Here is a 21445-nt window from a genome sequence, read left to right as displayed (position 1 = left end):
CGGTTTTTGAAAAATCGATGTAGAATATATCTTTAGGTTTCTTTGGTTATGTTATGTATACTTATAAATGTATGTTTACTTATAAATAATTCGCAAATTTGCGGCTTTCATTTTTGTATTAGTTTATGCAAAAAGAGACGGAGGGACAAGTACATTTAGACTGGGCTATTTAATTTTATCATTTCGATTTTCTGAAAAAAAAGGTTTATCACATTTTTCCATTTGCCGAGCCAAACTAAGTATGTGGTATTTTTCCCATATTTTTTTAGACGCTGTTTGGGCCTTCAATTTTTTTAAACTCATAACACTTATTTGCAGTCCCTGTTTCCTATATAAAGTCAATCAAAAACACATCCTATCGAGGAAAATGTTTGGGACGATCGCACCTTCAATATAAACAATAAAGGAAGCTACCTTCGGCTAGCCGAAGCTTATATACCCTTGCAGATAAAGTAATGCTCACTCGGTGCAGTTCCAGGGATTCCAGATTTAGCGTTTCTCTTTACATTTTGTTTTTAAGTAGTCAAGAATCAAAACGCCTACTTCCCACAAAGTTACAATGAATTTTCTTATATTTGTTTGAATAATCCTATGGGAGCCTTAAGATATAGTGGTCCGATCCGGCTCGCTCCGACGTATGTACTACCTGCAATAGAAAGAAGACTTTCGGGAAAGTTTCATCGCGATAGCTTTAAAACTGAGAGACTAGTTCGCATAGAAACGGACAGACGGACATGACTAGATGGACTCGGCTATTGGTGCTGATCAAGAATATATATACTTTATGTTGTCGGAAACGTCTCCTTCACTGCGTTGCAAACATCTGACTGAAATTATAATACCCTCTACAAGGGTATAAAAATGGAAGGCAAACTGAAGATTCTGAATCCTTGCATTTTTACATATATTTTTTTTTGGGTGAATTCGACTTTAAAAACAAAATTATGCTTAGACAACAGTCATAATTTTTCACTTAAAAAAACGCGAATTGTTCAACCAGTTAAAATTGCGAGACTATGCATATAGGCTTCGCACAAAATAAATAACAGAGATGTTTTTATTGATGGTGACCAAGAATACCCTCTGCAAGGGTATAATTAAGAAATCCGACGAGCTCTATACAAATACATGTATATACCTGTGTATATATATAGGTATACATATATGTAATCAATGGCAGAGCAGAGTGAGAAAAGAAATAACAAGTGAGAGGTAAAATGTAGTGAGAGAAAAGGACTGTAAGCGTCTGTGAGCGTAAGTGTGGTTCGTTGTTTCAATGGATGTATGTAGGCGCGGCTAATCACTTGTACGCTTTCTGCATAACAAAAATTGTTGTGTGGTGACATCAAGGCCAAAAATGTACTTGTCTCTTAAGATAAACAAACTTGTAAAAGAGAAGCGTAAGTGTCGCTTTATCGTCCGCGTGTTAAACAGAAGTAGGCTTTAAATCTAGGAAACTTTTGGAACTAAAAAAAAATAAAAAAACCATAGTTCTAGTTTAAGAAGCGGAAGAGAAATGGCCTTTAGTATACAAAAGCTGGAAAATAGCTAAATTGTCAACACTGCACCCAAAATGTATCTTTCCCCATGTGTATGTGTTGTGTAGCCATCTTCGATCTGCCCGCCTTCGTCGACTGTTCGTGATCTGTAGGTACACACAGACATTGGGTTGCACTTGTTACTGTATTGTAGTTATGATTGTGTTTGTCTTCACTACGTATCTATGTTAGCATCTGTACCAGTATTTGTGCTCGGACAAAGATATTTGTGAGAGGAGAGGAGATCCGAACTGCTCCATCTAAACAAACGAAGCATTGCAAGAGCTAGTGTTAATATCGCTCAGTCCACTCGTAAGAAACACAGCATTAAGACGCAGCATACACACGTTATTGACTTTGTCATACATAATTTCTTTTTATTATTCGCTACTTGAAATTTAGTGATAAATAAATAAATTCGCGACATTCTTTCTTACTGTGAAATTTAATGATATAATTTGGGATTGAGAAAGTTAAATAGTAACAGTAATAAGTTTACGCAGTTAAAACTAGAAACTTTACAATTTAAAATGCAAATACTAAATCCTGCTTTTCAAAAGTAATGGCTCAAATTAACATTAAAAGGGGAAACTCATTGATAATATAAAGAATATTTGTGACAGTGCTATTAAACGTGCCTCTAAAAATGTTCGATTTGCCGACGGTGAATACAAAATAAATGGATTTCAGTGACTCGTAATCGGCATTCAATAATTGGTGACAAACTCTAAAAAAATGGACGCCTACGCTCTACCAACATATTTTCCACTTGCGTAAGTCTTTATTTTATATTTTTCAAATATTGCTCATGATCTATAGGATAATAAAAAGATCTCAACTTGTATAATTTTAAAACACAACGAAGTTCCTGCATCCTCGCACATGTCTTAGATGGAAAGCTACTTGTTACGAGGTTTTGATTTTATCGTTGGTGTATGTATGTATTTCAAATGAAAAATTTAGGGTATATTGTATTCAGGGCTGTGAACCCATATTATTTTTGCATGGGTTCGGTTCGGGGTTCAAACCTAATCCGGTTTGCGAACCGGTTCAATGATGAGCCGGAGCAGGGTTCAGGTTCAAACCAGGGTTCAAAAATTTTTTTTTTTAATGAAATAATAAAGTCAACATTTATTTCCATGTATTTTCATTGAAATATGTACCATAACATTATGACTTATAAGTAAAGTTACTAGATTTATGATTTATAAAGTGTTTACCAGTTAAGGCAAAGAGTATACTCTTTGCTTTAATCATGTAATTTTAATGTGGGCATACTGCGAAAAGTTTTGGAAGATGATAGTTATATTTATATATTATTAGATTGTTTGAGTTAGATGCAGTCATTGCATAGCCAAAAAAATTTGGGCATTTTTATTTCCCTTAGTAAATAAACTCTATGTTAATATGATCAGAAAACCCCCCACACTGTTGAATAAAAAACACGAACACACAAAATAAATTTTTCGTGAACCGAACCGAATATACAAAAAACAAGAGTGAACGCTATAGTCGAGTGCCTCGACTATTAGATACCCGCTACTCAGCTAAACAACTTAATCGAAATCTTATATGTTCCTATATGTTATGTTATTCTTATATGTTTTTCGCCGCTCGATTTTTACCCAGGGATCTCTTTCTAGCAGAGGCTTTCTAGAACTTTCAATTCTGCCTAGCACATTCCGTCTCTCTCTAGCGCAGGTGAATGCACTTGAAAAAAACTTTTACGAGCAAAAAGAGACAAAATGCGCGCCCCATTTAAAATAATTTAAAATTAAAATTGAAATTGAATTAGAGTGACCACAGAAAAAAAGGAAGATTTTTTCCAATGCCATTTCCTAGATGGCGCTAGTGTATATTGTATTGCGCCACCTACCGCCAGATATTGGTACTACTGGTCATGAAAGGCGGAAATGTAGGCGCTGGCCAGGTTTAAGCGTTTATTGGGTTTGTGGGCGTTAGAGTGGGCGTGGCAATTTTTTACTTGGCCAATCGATAGGTATTGACGAAGCGAATATATATTAGTTTCTATTTTCATTATAGCTTTAAAACTGTGGGCGTTAGAGGGGGCGTGGCACCTTTTTGAAACAAACTTGCGCTGCGTAGGAGCTCCTAGAATATTCCTGCAAAATTCCAATCTTCTAGCTTTTATAGTTTCCGAGATCTCAGCGTTCATACGGACAGACAGACAGACAGACAGACAGACAGACAGACAGACAGACAGACAGACAGACAGACAGACAGACGGACGGACAGACAGACGGACAGGGCTAGATCGACTCGGCTAGTGATCCTGATCAAGAATATATATACTTTATGGGGTCGGAAACGCTTCCTTCTAGCTGTTACATACTTTTGCACGAATCACGAATCAAAGTTTGATATCTCCATCTCCCTCGCACTCCCTTAAGCTGAGTATAGCGTTCTCTTTTGTTCAATATATATTTTGGACTAGGTGTAAGATTTCTTTTAGATTTCAGGATTCATTTGAAGTTATAAAGTATAAATACAAGAAATTTAATATCTTGTAAAGCAACTTTACCCTATTGTAAGTAATTACATGTTTACTCTTTTTATACCCTTGCAGACCCTTGCAGATACCTTTGATTTCAGTCAGAAGTTTGCAACGCAGTGAAGGAAACGTTTCCGACCCCATAAAGTATATATATTCTTGATCAGCATCACTAGACGAGTCGAGTCTAGCTGTGTCCGTCTGTCTGCCCGTTTCTACGCAAACTAGTCTCTCAGTTTTGAAGCTATCGGCTTAAAACTTTCCCAAAAGTCTTCTTTCTATTGCATGTAGTATATAAGTCGGAACCGACCGGATCGGACAACTACATATATCCTATAGCTCCCAAAGGAAGGATCGGAAAAAACGTTAAAAAATTCTACCTTCGGTGTTTTTTTTAAATATTACCTTCTACTCTTGGGGATATTGTTTTTATAATATTTCTGAATTAAAAAAAAAATATTTAAAAAATCGGGCGACTATATCATATAGCTGCCATAGGAACGATCGGAAAACTAATGGGAAAGTAATAAGAAATACATTTAAGCTTCCTTGGTTTTTATTTTATTCCCTTCTACTCTAGGGTATGACTTTTTAGATATTTCCGAATTTCAATTTTAATTTTATCAAAATTGGACGACTATATCATATAGCTGCCATGGGAAAGATCGAAAAATGAATGGGAAATTAATTGGAAACAAATTATAGCTCCGTTGGTTTTTATTGTATTCTATACAAAATAATGCCAAAATAATACGAAATTTAAAATTTTTGCGATTTGTAAGTTAATAGGAATGATCTGCAAGGGTATATAAGCTTCGGCTGGCCGAAGCTAGCTTCCTTTCTTGTTTTTACAATGTCAAAAATCAAAACGCCTACTTTTTACAAAGTTACAATGTTTTTTTTTTATCATTTTTTTGATTATTCCTATGGGAGCCAGAAGATATTTAAATAGTTTTAATGAACACTTTTTTTGCACCACCATTTAGGTAAAAAATAAAAAAGAAGAAAAAATGCGCCGCAGTCAAAAAATTTTAGGAAAAAATCGCGCGATTTGTTCTTTATTTTTTTTTTGATTGCGGCGCAGTCTTCTTTGTTTAGTATTAAACAAGTAGATGTTGCTGAATAAGGATTGTTGTGTCGCTGAGAAAAACAAATTCAATCGTGTTGTTTGGTTTTGGGTGGCAAAGACTTAAAGAAAGGTTAAACAATAGAGAACGCTACAGTCGGGTTGGTGTCCCGACTAGCTAAGAGCCGTCACTCAGCTAAAGGGAGTGCGATCGCTGTACTCGGGTTGGGGTCCCGACTATCTAATAATCGTAACTCAGTTAAAAGGGAGTGCGAGGGAGATAGATATAAAAACAATTTGGATTGCGTATAACTTTTTAATGAATGGTCCGATTTGAAAAATGTCTTCTACATTTCTATAGGTATAAATATACACAACAATATTGCAAATCTTTAAAGATGTGGGCGCAGGACACATTTTAAAATCGTTAGTGGGCGATTGTGGGCGTTAGATGGGGCGTGGCCCTCGGCTACAATAAACTTGCACTTCTTGGGCCTCGAATATGTCTGGAAAACCTCAACCTTCTAGCTTTTGTAGTTTCCGAGATCTTAGCGTTCATACGGACAGACAGACAGACAGACGGACATGGCTAGATCGACTCGGCTGTGACCCTGATCAAGAATATATATACTTTATAGGGTCGGAAACGCTTTCTTCTCCCTGTTACATACTTTTGCACGAATACAATATACCCTTTTACTCTACGAGTAACGGGTATAAAAATAAAAACCAAACCTTATATTTCAATTCTCTATCGAAAGTAAAAGTTTCGATTGATTCTTAGATTTGACCCAAATTGGTTGTCACGTTTCACGTGGAATGAGCCTTGTGCGTTTTTCTCGAAACCATGTTTTTCTCAGCTGCGGATCGTGTATCTCAAAAAGTAATCATAATGCTGCTTTTGCAGAAATGTTTGTAATGAAATTGCCCACTGTCTGAACATACTTTATGTCAAAGTTGGTACGTTTGAGTATTTTTTGTTAAGCAAAAACAACAAAAAACAAGAAAGGAAGCTAGCTTCGGCCAGCCGAAGCTTATATACCCTTGCAGATCATTCCTATTAATTAACAAATCGCAAAAATGTTCAATTTTCTAATATTTTTCATTAATTTTCCGATCGTTCCTATGGCAGCTATTTGATATAGTCGTCCGATTTTGATCAAATTAAAATTGAAATTCGGAAATATTTAAAAAGAGTCATATCCTAGAGTAGAAGACAATACAATAAAAACCAAAGAAGATAGAATTTATTTCCTATTACTTTTCCATTAATTTTCCGATCGTTCCTATGGCAGCTATATGATATAGTCGTCCGATTTTGATCAAATTAAAATTGAAATTCGGAAATATTTAAAAAGAGTCATATCCTAGAGTAGAAGATAATACAATAAAAATCAAAGAAGCTTGAATTTATTTCCTATTACTTTTCTATTAATTTTCCGATCGTTCCTATGGCAGCTATATGATATAGTAGTCCGATTTTTTAAATAATTAATTCGAAATTCAGAAATATTTAAAAAATAACATCCCCAAAAGTAGAAGGAAATATTTCAAAAAACACCGAAGCTAGAATTTTTTAAAGTTTTTTTTTCCGATTGTTCCTATGGGAGCTATAAGATATAGTTGTCCGATCCGGTCGGCTCCGACATATATACTACCTGCAATAGAAATAAGACTTTTGCGAAAGTTTTGTCCCGATAGCTCAAAAACTGAGAGACTAGTTTGCGTAGAAACAGACAGACGGACAGACGGACGGACAGACGGACAGACGGACATGGCTAGATCGACTCGTCTTGTGATGCTGATCAAGAATATATATACTTTATGGGGTCGGAAACGCTTCCTTCTAGCTGTTACATACTTTTGCACGAATCTTGTATACCCTTTTACTCTACGAGTAACGGGTATAAAAATGTCCCTTATTCAAATACAATTCACACATTATTTTGAGCGTTATCGTTATTTTTATGGTCTATAAAATTTCGTTTTTTTTTTATTTCCTAAGCAAAAAAGACAAGAGTCAAGAAATGTGAGAATAAAATGATTAATATTTCCTAAAAAGAAAGAAAACGAAAACAAGAATGTAGAAAATAACATTATCAGGGGTGTCACAAAATCCGTCGACGGATTTGTAAGTTTTAAATTTAATTTGTTTTTCTTGCAAAATTACAAAAAGAATATATGTTTAAAGCGCATATTGTACATAATAAAAGAAAAAAATTAAAAATTTGAATTACCCGCCAGGCTACATATTGCAGCCCTGAGCAGCGGTTTGCCGCGCCTGCGTTGGCTTATTTTTATTTCTAAGTTGGCAAGAATTTTAAAAGCGAACCAAAATGCCGTCTACTCTATAGTACTTGCGAAGGCATAAACTAAACTACAAACGGTTTTACATCGACTACCATGGAGATTTAACTCATTGGCCAGGTCCTTTCACAAGAATGCGGCCGCCCTGAGTAAATCCTTTGGCAATGTCGATATTATCGCGAATGAATCGGAAGAGTATAGTGTCTTGCGCTGGTAACTATGTTTACCCCTGAAAATTAGCAACGCTTATTACTTTAAATTAATAATAAACAAAAATGTGGTACTTTTTTACTTACATGTCTTCTTCTTCTTCTTCACAGCCGGCGTTTAACCTGGCAAAAATAGGACATTTTCACGACAGTGATGCCAACTTTTTGCAAAAGGGGGGCTGTTTGTATTAATTTCTCAATAACTACAACTTATTTTACCATGAAATTTTTACCAGAAATAAGTTTCATTTTTAACTACAATACTAAGTACCTTTGAATAAATAATTCGTTAACAAAACATTTCGATAACTAACTCCGAAATTTGGACAAATTTTGTATTTTAAACGGTTTGCCGACGGATTTTTTTAGCTAATTTTTTCGAGAGGTTTAATAAAAAGCATATTTTTAAATATACAAAACGTAGTATGCAGGTAGTTCATAAAATTCATTAGAGTTGTCTTAAATAAAGTTATATTTTTGGGAAACATTTGTAAATTGGGTAATTTTATCAAAACGTCCGGCAAAATAGGGGGATTTAGAAACCGTCAAAAATTACGTCTGTGACACCGAGATTTGCTATTCGGAGGAAATTCGGTTGGAATGGATTTCTGTGACAACTCCGTATAAATATTTCTGAACAAAAAAGAGAATAGATAACAAAAAAGATAAAAATAAAATAATCAATATTTATATTAAGTATTAAAAATATTATTATTAATATTTACTTACTGCCAAATCGTCAACAATACCTGAAAAAAAACAAGGGATAATGCTTAGTTGAGTATTTTGACTATCAAATACCCGTTACTCAGCTAGAGTTATAGCTTATATACCCTTGCAGATAAAGTAAATACCTATAGTTTAATGCTCACTCTATCGGTGCAGATGCAGGGATTCCAGGGTCTACGTGCCTATATAAAATTTTGTTTTTAAGTTGTCAAAAATCAAAACACCTACTTCCTACAAAGTTACAATGAATTTGTATACCCTTGCAGAGGGTATTATAATTTTGGTCAGAAGTTTGTAACGCAGTGAAGGAGACGTTTCCGACCCCATAAAGTATATATATTCTTGATCAGGATCAATAGGGGAGTCGATATAGCCATGTCCGTCTGTCCGTCTGTCCGTCTGTATGTAGGTTTCAATACCGTTTGCGAGCTCAGTTTAAAAGCTAGCGCCTTAAAACTTTCACAGTCGTCCTAAAACATGTGTACGCAGATCAAGTTTGAAAGCCGACCCGATCGGACGTCTATATCCTATAGCTCCCATAGGAACATTCGGATATAGCTTTCACAAAATTAAGATATTTCGCTCAGTGTAAGAGCTATTGACAAGAATCTTTCTAAATCTTATTATTTTACGCATACCTTGATCAGGGTAAAAGCGCGTGCCGATCGGACGTCTATATCTTATAGCTCCCATAGGAACAATAGGGTGGAATCGGTAAAAATTTAACGTTTTTCAGGATATTTCGCGCAGAATATAAGCTATTTACATGAAACTTTCCAAATCTTATTATTTTATGCATTCCTTCATTAGGGTAAAAGCGCGTGCCGATCAGTCGTCTATATGCTATAGCTCCCATAGGAACAATAGGGTGAAAAATTTTTAAAATTTATTTTTTCAATTATAAAATATTGCTATTCTTGTCAAGTTTTCATTCGTAAAATCTGCAAGGGTATTAAAACTTCGGCTTGCCGAAGTTAGCTTCCGTCCTCGTCTTATATTTGTTTGATTACACTATGCAACATCTAAAAGTTACCTTGATGGCACTGTTGAATTCGTTACGAATTCCCAAGTTAAAATGCGCTTTCCAAAAAGTTCCCCGACGCAAGACAAATACCTCAAAGTTCGAAAAATTCTGAAATGGGCCAACTTTAGGAGGTCTCAGAGGCAAACGGATGCATGGATTGTTTTGATAAAGTAAAAGTTTTTATAAAAAATACACTCTTTATTTTTCAAACCCTTTACTTGGAATCATTTTAGGATTTATTTAAGGGGGAAACAAATTCTAGAAACTATAGTCAAAAACAAGAGAGAACGCTATAGTCGGGTTGTTGTACCGACTATCTAATACCCGTCACTCAGCTAAAGGGAGTGCGAACGCTGTGTCGGGTTGGTGTCCCGACTAATAATCGTAACTCAGCTAAAGGGAGTGCGAGGGAGATAGATATATAATTTTTGATTGCGTATAACTTTTTAATGAATGGTCCGATTTGAAAAATGTCTTCTACATTTCGATAGGTATACATATACACAACAAAATTGCATTTATACTTCTCGGAAATCTTTAAAGATGTGGGCGCAGGACACATTTTTAAATCGTACGTGGGTGGTTGTGGTCGTTAGAGGGGGCGTGGCGCTCGGCCGAAATAAACTTGCGCTGCGTAGGAGGCCCAAGAATATGTGTGGGAAATCTCAACCTTCTAGCTTTTGTAGTTTCTGAGATCTCAGCGTTCATACAGACGGACAGACAGACAGACGGACAGACGGACAGACGGACAGACGGACATGGCTAGATCGACTCGGCTAGTGACCCTGATCAAGAATATATATACTTTATGGGGTCGGAAACGCTTCCTTCTAGCTGTTACATACTTTTGCACGAATCTAGTATACCCTTTTACTCTACGAGTAACGGGTATAAACATAAAAGCATACAGATACGGTCAATATATTAGTAGTGTTCCCGCCCTGTGTTTTTAAAAGTTTGTTATTGTATTTTATCTTCTCCTGGTAATATTGTATTGATTATAATTGTAATATTAGACTAAACAAACTTCTGACTAAAATTATAATACCCTCTGCAAGGGTATAAAAAGTTGTTCAAAAATCGATGTTGATTTTCTAATTCCAATTTTCTGTTTTAAAGAAAATAATTTTTTTTAAATTTAATTACCGTGTTTATAATAACGACTTTCTAGAAAGGACTAAAATACATTTTTCTTAATTTAATGGCAAAATTGCAATAATTTAATAAAAATGTTGGTAAGCTAAATAAAAACAAGAGAGAACGCTATAATCGAGTGCCTCGACTATTAGATACCCGTTACTCAGCTAAACAACTTAATAGAAATATGCCTCCTTTTTTGTTTTTCGAAGCTGGAATTAGCTCCCGTTTTTTACCCAGGGAACTCCACGTGGAGGCCTTCTAAAACTTTCAATTCTGCCTAGCACATCTTCCGTCTCTCTCTAGCGCAGGTGAATGCACTTGTGAAAAACGAATACGAGCAAAAAGAGACAAAATGCGCGCCCTTTTCAAATAATTTAAAATTTGCAATAACATATTGTGAATTAGTGTGACCACAGAAAAAAAGGACAAAAAGTTCAAATTAACCATCTGAATAGATGGCGCTATTGTATATTGAATTGAGCCATCTACCCCAAGATATTGGTACTACTGGCCATGAAAGGCGGAAATGTAGGCGCTAGACAGGTTTAAGCGTTAAATGGGTTTTGCGGGCGTTAGAGTGGGCGTGGCAAACTTTTACTTGGCCAATCGATATGTATTGACGAAACAAATACATATCAGTTACTATTTTCATAATAGCTTCAAAACTGTGGGCGATAGAGAGGGCTAGTGGGCGTTAGAGGGGGCGTGGCACCTTTTTGAAATAAACTTGCGCTGCGTAGGAACTCCCAGAATCTGCATGCAAAATGCCAATCTTCTAGCTTTTATAGTTTCCGAGATCTCAGCGTTCATACGGACAGACGGACAGACAGACAGACGGACAGACGGACAGACGGACATGGCTAGATCGACTCGGCTAGTGATCCTGATCAAGAATATATATACTTTATGGGGTCGGAAACGCTTCCTTCTACCTGTTACATACTTTTGCACGAATACAATATACCCTTTTACTCTACGAGTAACGGGTATAAAAATCACATTTACTTTAAAAAAAAGTATTTTTCCAAAAATTAAGAAAGTTTATTTATAAAATTCTGTTTCTAGGTTATTTTTTCCTAGATTCAAGAAAAAATTTTGTGAAATTCAGAAAATGTTTTCAAATTCAGAATGTATTTCATATTATGGCGATTTTTTTAAAAATTTAGGAAAAAACATTTATTGAGTGTATGGTAGCTTAAAATATAGTGGTCCGATCCGGCTCGTTCCGACATATGTATGTACAACCTTCAACAAAAAGAAGACTTTGGGAAATTTCATTGCGATAGCTTTAAAACTGGGAGACTAGTTTGCATAGAAACGGACAGACGGTTAGACGGACATGGCTAGATGGACTCTGCTATTTGTGCTGATCAAGAATATGTATACTTTTTGTGGTCGGAACCGTCTCCGTCTCTCCTTCTTTCCAAATTTTGAATGAAATTATAATACCATCTGCAAGGGTATACAAATTTTGAAATAAATTTATTAGGAACAAAAATCTGCTACAATAATATATTTTTATCATAGATTTTAAATTGTATTGTCTACTTTATTTATTTATCTACCCATTACTCGTAGAGTAAAACGGTATATATTATAGTCGTGCAAAAGTATGTAACAGGTAGAAGGAAGCGTTTACGACCCTACAGTATATATTATAGTCGTGCAAAAGTATGTAACAGGTAGAAGGAAGCGTTTACGACCCTACAAAATAGATATATTCTTGATCAGGATCGCTAGCCGAGTCGATCTAGCCATGTCCGTCAGTCTGTCTGTATGAATGACATCTCGGAAACTATAAAAGCTGGAAGATTGGCATTGAGCAAGCAGATTCTAGGGGTTCCTACCAGAGAGCTGCGCCGAGTACGTACGATCATCGCGCCTGAATTTTCGTTTAATCCGGTAAACTTATTAGGCAACAATAATCACGATCGGGACATACCTCAGCTTTCGGGTTTGTTCAACTACTCGACTCGCTTCGTATCGATCAATGATCTGATTTTTAGCTTCGGGTGTAGGTGAACAAAATGATCTTTCCGAAGCGCTCAATCGTTCCGATGTTGTCAGTTGTACATAAATTGATTGTGAAAGGATTATATAATTCTTGTGACCACGAAATAAAATAAAGGGAGAATGCCTTAAAAAATATCGCAAATTATTTTTAAAGAAATAATTTTTATACTGGCCAATAGTTAAAATAATCTATTTAAGCTTGGCACTCTTTTAGAGCTGGCAGCTTTTTTTCAGTACCAGCAGCATTTCTGTCCTGCATTGCCATCTAACGGAAAGTATTGGTATTTGAGATCGTTCGGCCTGAAGATTTTACCCTTTTGTGATCGAATAATATGTACAAGTGCATTTGCAGCTGTTCTGCCGCGGTATTGTTATTTAGTTAGCAAGCACACATACATGAAGTCGATAAAATATTATTGTTTTTAATAATCATACTTTATAAATACTTTTTAGTATGTAAGCATACGGGAGTCAACATCGCTATATTTAATTAATCATCAAATATTTAATACTTCTTTTGTTCGTATTAAACAATAATACTTTTATCACGTTCTTGATGTTTTATGTGTAAAATATCATCATATGAATTGCAATTAGTTGCATATTTGACTTATTAATAATTATTTTGTGGTTGCACCTCAAAGCCCGGAAAATTATAGCCATAACAATAAATGCACAATAAAGTATTTGTGCATACGCGGTTTGATGCCAAAATTGTACAGAACTGCCATAAAATAGCTGTCTAAAATACACGAAGTTTGGGCTTTGCTCATAAGACTGCCTTTGCAGTCAGCTGTTTTATTTCACACAAAAAAGGATATTATGTTAAAGGGAAATCCGCCAATGTTATCAAATCCATTAACACTGGAACAGGCCAGTATATGTCCCTTATGACACCCTCTGGATATTTGATCAATTTTATCTCATATTATTATACCCTTGTAGAGGGTATTATAATTTCAGTCAGATGTTTGCAACGCAGTGAAGGAGACGTTTCCGACCATATAAAGTATATATATTATTGATCAGAACCAATAGCCGAGTCTATCTAGCCATGTCCGTCTGTCTGTCTGTCCGTCTGTCCGTTTCTATGCGAACTAGTCTCTCAGTTTTAAAGCTATCGCGATGAAACTTTCTCGAAAGTCTTCTTTCTATTGCAGGTAGTACATACGTCGGAGCGAGCCGGATCGGACCACTATATCTTAAGGCTTCCATAGGAATATTCAAACAAATATAAGAAAATTCATTGTAACTTTGTAGGAAGTAGGCGGTTTGATTCTTGACTACTTAAAAACAAAATTTAAATAGAAACGATTAATCTGGAATCCCTGGAACTGCACCGAGTGAGCATTACTTTATCTGCAAGGGTATATAAGCTTCGGCTGGCCGAAGGTAGCTTCCTTTCTTGTTTTTTTTTTTTAACTCTAGTAGAGAGGTTATAAGGGCCTTACATGAATATTTTACTTCAGACTTGCTTACACTCTAGTTGAGAAATGGCAATTTAAGACAATTAAGGGAATTTATGATGAGCAACAGTATCCTGGTTAGAGATCGAGGAACATCGATGTCTTGGATATTTTAAAGCAGAACATCGATATTACAATTTTTGTTATACCCTTGCAGAGGGTAATCCCGTTTGGGATTAAGCCTAGTACTGACATCGACGAAAACTGCGAGATAACCATAGGAGTAAGCGAGCTAACGCCTTTAGTCGGGCCTTTCTTCACCGCGGTACTCAGATGAGCTAAGAAAATAGTAAGGAAAGAACAAACAAATACCATAAACATTTTTTGAAAAATTTAAAAATAAATATTTAAAAATGTTTAATAAATTACATAATACTAAAAAATAATAAATAAAATAAATTTAAAATTATTGTCTATTAAATGGACGGTTAAATAAATAATTGTAAATTTTTAATATATTAAAAAATGACTTTTTACTTTTTGTCATTCAGAAATTGTCAAAACACTTAAAAGTTAACTTTTAATCATTAAAAATTGTTAACGGACTAGTAAACGATGAGAAAACATGAATTCTATAAGGATCCGATAAGAGTGAGAGAGTAGACCTTCATGCTGCGACGTTTTTCCATAGAAAAAAGCCGAGGCCTTGTTAAAACAAATTCGATATTTTAAAAACTAAACATGGCTCCACCTTTTTGACAAAAACCGATTGAAACTAACAATAGCGCATATGTTAAATTAAAATTTTTTTTTTGTGGTTAAACATTTTTTTCAAACATTTTTTTTAAAGAAGAGTTGGAGAGGAATAAATGCAAAAGACACGAAGTTAACCGGACAACTACAACCGGAGATACAGATTTTCAATGAGAGGGTACTTTTTCAAAATTCACGTTTTTTGGCAAACTAAAAAAAATTCTAAAAAAAAATAATTTTTTTTCGGCCAATTCCTGATACACGTGTTTACTTATTTTCCGAATAGAACACGTAAAAAAAGTTTCAGGCAAATCAAAAATGTGACCCAAAAAACGTGTTCGGTTTGTAAAAAAAACCGCCCATATTCGCAAAAATCCAGATTTTCGCCACTTCTTTTATAAAACCTAACAGATCTCGAAAACCATTAGAAACAAACTTGTAACTTACACTATTTAAAAGACAACAGATGCACCTTTCCGAAAAGCTATTACTCGTTGTGATCGGGCCGCATAATTAACGGGGGTACAACCTGTGAAAGTTCAAAAAAGTTTTATTTTTGACGGGTTTTTGTTATAGCTAGTTTTCATTTAATTTAAAAAAGCAAACACAAATTAATAAATTATTTTGAGTTTTCAGATGTAAATGCCCTTTTGTTGTTAACAAGTTAAGGCCAAATATTTGCAAGTTAAGTGCAAATTCTAGGAGATATGTATTTTTTAGTGGAACAACCCATTTCCAAAATAATGTTTTTCAAGCCAGGTGGCCTGCTTTTGTTAGTTTGGTTTTTGACATATGAACAAAAAAACATCGAGCAATAGCTTTTCGGAAAGGTGCATCTGTTGCCTTTTGAATGTAAGTTTCAAGTTTGTTAATATAATGGTTTTCGAGATCTGTTAGGTTTTATAAAAGAAGTGCGGAAAATCTGGATTTTAGCGAATATCTTCAGAACGGTTCTTTCGAAATTTTTTAAATTTGTTCAGCATGATCAGCAACACAAAACTAATCAAAAAAAAATTGGTCTCTGCGATTAACTCGAAAAAAATTTAAAGTTGTAAACCAGTGCAATCGATATCAATATATAGCTTGACAGATTCGCGTACTTTACTATCCTTCCCGAAGATTAATTCTTTACATGTTTGTGTAACGTTGTTTTGACAGATTAATGTACAATTTTGCAATAAATTCACCAATTTTCAAATGTGGCAATGAAATCAGGCTATTCCTATAAAAAATAACATTTACTAATCGAGATAATTAATTAAAAATTATAATTTTATTTCTCTGCAGGTATTCTGAACTACAGTTTCTAGCTTCCAGGCGTGCAGCAGCCGCAGCTGCCGCGGCAACAGTTTTACCAGTATCCCCTTGCATTAATCATTTACACACAACAGATGTTTCAAGCTCGGTTACAGTTCCATCCATGATTCCAACGGTTGAAGCATCAGATTCACTTAAAACATCACCATCAATCCAACCACCAATAAGTAATGGAAACAGTCTTCTTGCTAATTCTTCTGGTCACCATCAAAATCATCAGCATCAACATGTTCATAGTTTAAATGTTACTGGACAGCCTCATGCACATGACTTTCACCCAGCCTATAGAATCCCCGGATATATGGAACAATTGTATTCTCTTCAACGAAATAGTACAACTGCATCTTTTCATGGTATTACTTAGCTCATACCTCTGTTCAGTAACCTTAATAAATTAAAATTTGTAATCTTCTAGATCCCTATGTCAATTGTGCGTCGGCTTTCCATCTTGCAGGACTAGGACTTGGATCAGGAGATTTTTTGGGTACCAGAGGTATGGGCTCCCTAGGTGACCTCCATCATGCAGCTGTAGCTGCAGCTGCGGCAGGATCCCTTGCAAGTACTGATTTTCACTTTAGCATTGATGGCAACCGGCGATTGAGTAGTCCTCGACCACCAGGCGGAAGTATTCGTGCAAGCATCAGCCGCAAAAGAGCCCTTTCCTCATCGCCATATTCTGATTCGTTTGACATTAATTCGATGATTAGATTTTCACCAAACTCTTTAGCCACAATTATGAATGGCTCTCGAGGAAGCAGCGCGGCTAGTGGTTCTTATGGTCACATTTCAGCTAGTGCCATAAATCCTATGTCTCATGCACATTCAACACTGGCACCACGTCTACAACAGATACAAGCTCATTTGTTGCGCGCAAGCGCAGGACTTTTAAATCCGATGACTTCACAACAAGCAGCTGTTGCCGGGTTTTCTATAAGCCATGCTGTAGGCGCTTCCACCACAAGCATAAATGATGTTCGTGGTAATCTAAACGATTTACCTAGCCAAATAACACCATCTTCAAATGCAAGGCTAGTTAGTGACGAACATAAACAGGTTGCGGCACTTTCGGTAATTTTAAATGGAATTTGAAATTCAACATTTCATTTATTTCTAATTGTTTTTAATATTTATAGCAAAAGAACTTCGATGACGGAAAACAAAGAAATCGACCGCATAAAAATATTGTCACTGAGCAGCCCTCATCAACATCTGGTAGCGTGGCTCAAGTAGAAGCGGACAGTGCCTCATCACATTTGTCTGATCGCTGTTATAACAATATAGGAAAGAATACCAAAAGTATTGCTGGCGATGTAAAAATAAGCAGCCGCTGTGAAGAGTTTCTTAATTGTGGATCAGCATCAACTCCATTAAATGAATATGATTGTGCCAACGCTGATACGACGGATATCAAGGACGAACCCGGAGATTTTATAGAAACGAATTGTCATTGGCGAAGCTGTTGTATTGAGTTTATTACACAAGATGAACTTGTTAAACATATTAATAATGACCACATCCAAACCAATAAGAAAGCATTTGTCTGTCGATGGGAAGATTGTACTCGTGGAGAAAAACCATTCAAAGCACAGTATATGCTAGTTGTGCATATGCGACGTCATACAGGTGAAAAGCCTCACAAATGCACAGTAAGATACTTTTTTAATTTCATAAATTTCATTTTTTTACTTAATTTTATGTGTTTATACATATTATAGTTTGAAGGTTGTTTTAAGGCATACTCACGCTTGGAAAACCTCAAAACTCATTTACGGTCACATACAGGCGAAAAACCATACACCTGCGAATATCCCGGATGTAGTAAAGCGTTTAGTAATGCTAGCGATCGTGCAAAGCACCAAAATCGTACACACAGTAATGAGGTAAGGATAAACCCGTGTTCCAATAATCATCATTTAAAAATACAATTTTTTGTTTAGAAACCCTACATTTGTAAAGCTCCTGGCTGCACGAAACGTTACACCGACCCAAGTTCTTTGCGAAAACATGTTAAGACAGTTCACGGAGCTGAGTTTTATGCAAATAAAAAGCATAAAGGCTTGCCACTCAATGATGCCAATTCTCGGTTGCAAAGAGACGGTGGCCAAGGTCGCCATAACCTTCAAGAGCACAATATTGACTCAAGCCCTTGCAGCGAAGACTTGCATATGGGAAAAATTAGAGGCATGTCTAGTCCCAGCATTAAATCAGAATCTGATGGAAGTTCGCCACATCATCAGTTGGCAAATGGAGTTCGAACTTCAGACTGTTTTTTAACATATTCACCAGATGGTGCCGTCGAGCATTTAACTTTGGAGGACGGCTGGAATTGTGAAGATGACGTAGACGTGGCCGACCTTCCAATTGTCCTGCGTGCTATGGTAAATATTGGCAGCGGAAATTCATCGGCCGCCACTATTGGAGGTGGTGTTGTGGCTAGGCAGCGGTTTAGAAGTCGTCTGCAAACTAAAGGTATAAACTCAAGTACGGTTATGCTGTGCAACATTCCCGAAAGCAATCGCACAATTGGTATTAGTGAGCTTAACCAGCGAATAACAGAACTGAAGATGGAACCTGGTACAACAGGTGACACTACAGTTCCAATGCCCCTAAATACGGGCATAGGAGGATTTGCAGAAGACTTATCGCAAAATCAAGCAAACACAACCATAAATAAGCTTAGCTTTCCCACCGCTTCCGGATCTCTGCAAGGACATTTTCGTCGCGATAGTCAGAACTCCACTGCAAGCACATATTATGGTAGTATGCAAAGTCGTCGTAGTAGTCAATCATCACACGTGTCATCTATATCTACAATGCGACCAGGCCCGTCGTACAACACAACAACAGCTTCCTTCTATGATCCAATTTCCCCAGGATGCTCGCGACGCTCCAGCCAAATGTCAAATGCAGCCAACTGTTTCACCCTTAATTCAACATCAGGATTGACTCCAATAAACAAGGAATCGAATCCAAGCAGCAGCCCAAGTGCTTCTATTAATAAGCAGTGTCTTGGTGTTCAGTGTTTTGGGTTTTACAATAGCAGTCTTCCTCCCCCTCCATCGTCTCATTTAATCGCCACCAATTTGAAGCACTTGCAGGGGACAGATTCTGGGAGTTGTTATCAGAACTCAACTGGGGGTCGATTTTCAATTCCCAGTTTTATGCAATCTTTACATTTGAGCAACAACAGACAGGTCGGGGAGTTTGAATTAGATAAAGAAATGCCTAACAACAATATATTACGACGTCAATCTGAACCTGTCCCAAACATATGTTTTGATCCAGTAACAAATGTTCCTTGTTTAAGTAGTCCACTGCAAAATTTCCAAATTCCTGTTGGAAAGGCTAGAAACATAAATATAACATCTTCGAGTAATGAGAGTAATTTAAAAAAGGGACAATGCAATGTTCCAATGAAGGTTGAAATGACTATGACCAGTGTGCAACATCCAAATGAAAGAATAAATCTTGATGAAGTGGAAGAGCTTATACTTCCCGATGAAATGCTTCAGTACTTAAACTTGGTAAAAGACGATCAAAATTTTACGGAGAAAGAACAAGAACATCTCAGTTCCATTGCACATGAAACCATAACATCAAACGACAACAGAGTACTTTCACAGTCAAATTTAAACCAATCAAAAAAACAATTTTCACCACCGCACTCTAACTGTGAAGTCGCTAAACATCTACAACCAAATCCATCGAAGTTGTCAACGCAAGGAGAGTTTACCATGACAACGATCGGAAGTTTATTTAGCCAGACAGAATCGAATATCGCAACTATCCCACACCAGCATGAGCAAACGAAATGCATTAGCTTCCCCCAAGAGACTGAGAAAATTATCAACATGGATAATGGTATTAATCAACAGTCATCCCTATTAGCCTATCAACGACAAATAACAAATTCAAATCAGAATGAAATCATTGACTCATCAATGACCAGTTTGCCAGAGCTAAATTTAAATCCAGAATTTCCACGAATTAACTCAGACAATGTTTCCAAAGTACATAGAGGCCATGATAATGAGATCCAATGCGGCATCATAAGCCAGTCTCAAATGTCTCCTTCTATAAACATTAATAACGATGACCAAATTTCCACCTTAAAAATACAAGCCCTATCATTTTCAAAATTTCCTTGTCAGCAAAACACTCAAAAAACAGTTTGTGAAACTCATGCGAATAATGTTAGTTCAATGCAGTCTGATACATACCAGCGTACACTAGAATATGTGCAAAATTGTCAGAACTGGTTGGATTCAAACAATACATCTGTCGATCAAATTCAAGGATTGTCTGGAGTGCAATCAAATAATACATTGTGGCCTGATGTTAGCAGTTCTACACATCCATATCCTGGTGCAAATATGGTTATCAATGATATGACAACATCCCTGACTTCTTTGTTGGAAGAAAATAGATACCTTCAAATGATGCAGTAGAAAATTCAGCAATCTATAAATTAAAGTCAGTCACAATATTAGTTTTATTTAAAAAAAATCATACATGACGTCGCTATTTTCACATATAGATGAAATCAACTACCGTTAATATGTTCGCATCTGCAGTTATAACAATCTGTGAAACCTCTATTAAATGTTTATATAAAAATAGAGGTCGTGACACATAATTTTCTTTGTGCGGAATTCGGGCGAAAGAAACTTGTGAAAACACGAGGATATATCTGTGTCCAATTGAGATATGCGCAATATATATGTCTTCCAAACTATCAATAATAAAAAAAATCCTAGAGCTTCTAAGCAATAAAATATATATAAACTATATATGTCTTTTACTTAAAATAACTTCTTAACTGAATGTATGTATGGAATTTAACTTCGGCCAGCCGAAGTTTATATACCCTTGCAGGTATGCCTACTTAAAATGTTTTTACTTAAATGGTTTTTCCATTGTCAAAAATCAAAACGCCTACTTTCTACAAAGTTACAATAGTTTTTCTATTCATTTTTTGATTATTCCTATGGGAGCCATAAGATATAGTGGTCTGATCCGGCTCGTTCCGACATATGTACTACCTGCAATAAAAAGAAGAGTTTTGGGAAAGTTTCACCGCGATAGCTTTAAAACTGAGGGACTAGTTCGCATAGAAACGGACAGACGGACATGGCTAGATGGACTCGGCTATTGATGCTGATCAAGAATATATATACTTTATGTGGTCGGAAGCGTCTCCTTTACTGCGTTGCAAACATCTGACTGAAATTATAATACCTATAATAAGGGTATAACAAGAGAGAACGCTAGAGTCGGGTTGGTGTCCCGAGTAATACCCGTCACTCGGCTAAAGGAAGTGCGAGGGAGATGGATATATAACATTTTTTAATTGCGTATAACTTTTTATTGAATTATCCGATTTGAAAAATGTATTTCACATTTTGATAGGTATAAATATACACAAGACAAT

General features: G+C 35.9%; 2 protein-coding genes and 1 long non-coding RNA gene across 9 annotated transcripts in view; 1 reads left to right on the top strand and 2 right to left on the bottom strand.

Moving 5' to 3' along the window:
* Nucleotides 1-632, bottom strand: part of LOC108059535 (uncharacterized) — a 65165-nt gene extending 64533 nt beyond the window's left edge. For both annotated transcript variants that reach the window (XR_011419526.1, XR_011419527.1), the window contains exon 1: nt 464-632. The gene's annotated coding sequence lies outside the window, so the exon portion shown is untranslated. The remainder of the gene's footprint in view (nt 1-463) is intronic.
* Nucleotides 633-1813: 1181 nt separating this feature from the next.
* On the top strand, nt 1814-20802 carry ci (cubitus interruptus). Of its 2 annotated transcripts, none has more exons than XM_017159029.3 (6): nt 1814-2311; nt 15985-16367; nt 16430-17082; nt 17148-17660; nt 17797-17894; nt 17952-18421. In XM_017159029.3, the coding sequence occupies exons 1-6, from the start codon at nt 2274-2276 to the stop codon at nt 18286-18288; spliced, it is 2022 nt and encodes a 673-aa protein (XP_017014518.2). In that variant the 5' UTR covers nt 1814-2273; the 3' UTR covers nt 18289-18421. The 2 variants fall into 2 exon arrangements, with proteins under 2 accessions (XP_017014518.2, XP_017014517.2); XM_017159028.3 differs by having other exon boundaries at nt 1824-2311; nt 17730-17894; nt 17952-20802.
* LOC138913719 (uncharacterized) overlaps nt 8067-21445 on the bottom strand; it is a 50448-nt gene continuing 37069 nt past the window's right edge. Inside the window, exons 4-6 of one of the 5 annotated variants that reach the window (XR_011419529.1) lie at nt 15145-15226; nt 8362-8381; nt 8067-8265 (exon numbers count right to left, since the gene is read on the bottom strand). This is a non-coding gene — a long non-coding RNA (uncharacterized lncRNA). The remainder of the gene's footprint in view (nt 8266-8361; nt 8382-15144; nt 15227-21445) is intronic. The other 4 variants (XR_011419532.1, XR_011419528.1, XR_011419530.1 and 1 more) reach the window with 4 other exon arrangements.

The sequence above is a fragment of the Drosophila takahashii genome, chromosome 4 (assembly GCF_030179915.1).
Source record: "Drosophila takahashii strain IR98-3 E-12201 chromosome 4, DtakHiC1v2, whole genome shotgun sequence".
NCBI lineage: Eukaryota > Metazoa > Arthropoda > Insecta > Diptera > Drosophilidae > Drosophila > Drosophila takahashii.
This window is presented reverse-complemented; position numbering and strand designations above follow the sequence as displayed.

What these genes read in the sequence shown, in the direction of transcription:
- ci (XM_017159028.3), top strand. Translation starts at nt 2,274, where the DNA reads ATGGACGCCTACGCTCTACCAACATATTTTCCACTTGC. An exon ending in AACAGGTTGCGGCACTTTCG is followed by an intron (nt 17,083 to 17,147) that starts GTAATTTTAAAT and finishes TAATATTTATAG; the next exon opens with CAAAAGAACTTCGATGACGG. An exon ending in AAAAGCCTCACAAATGCACA is followed by an intron (nt 17,661 to 17,729) that starts GTAAGATACTTT and finishes TACATATTATAG; the next exon opens with TTTGAAGGTTGTTTTAAGGC.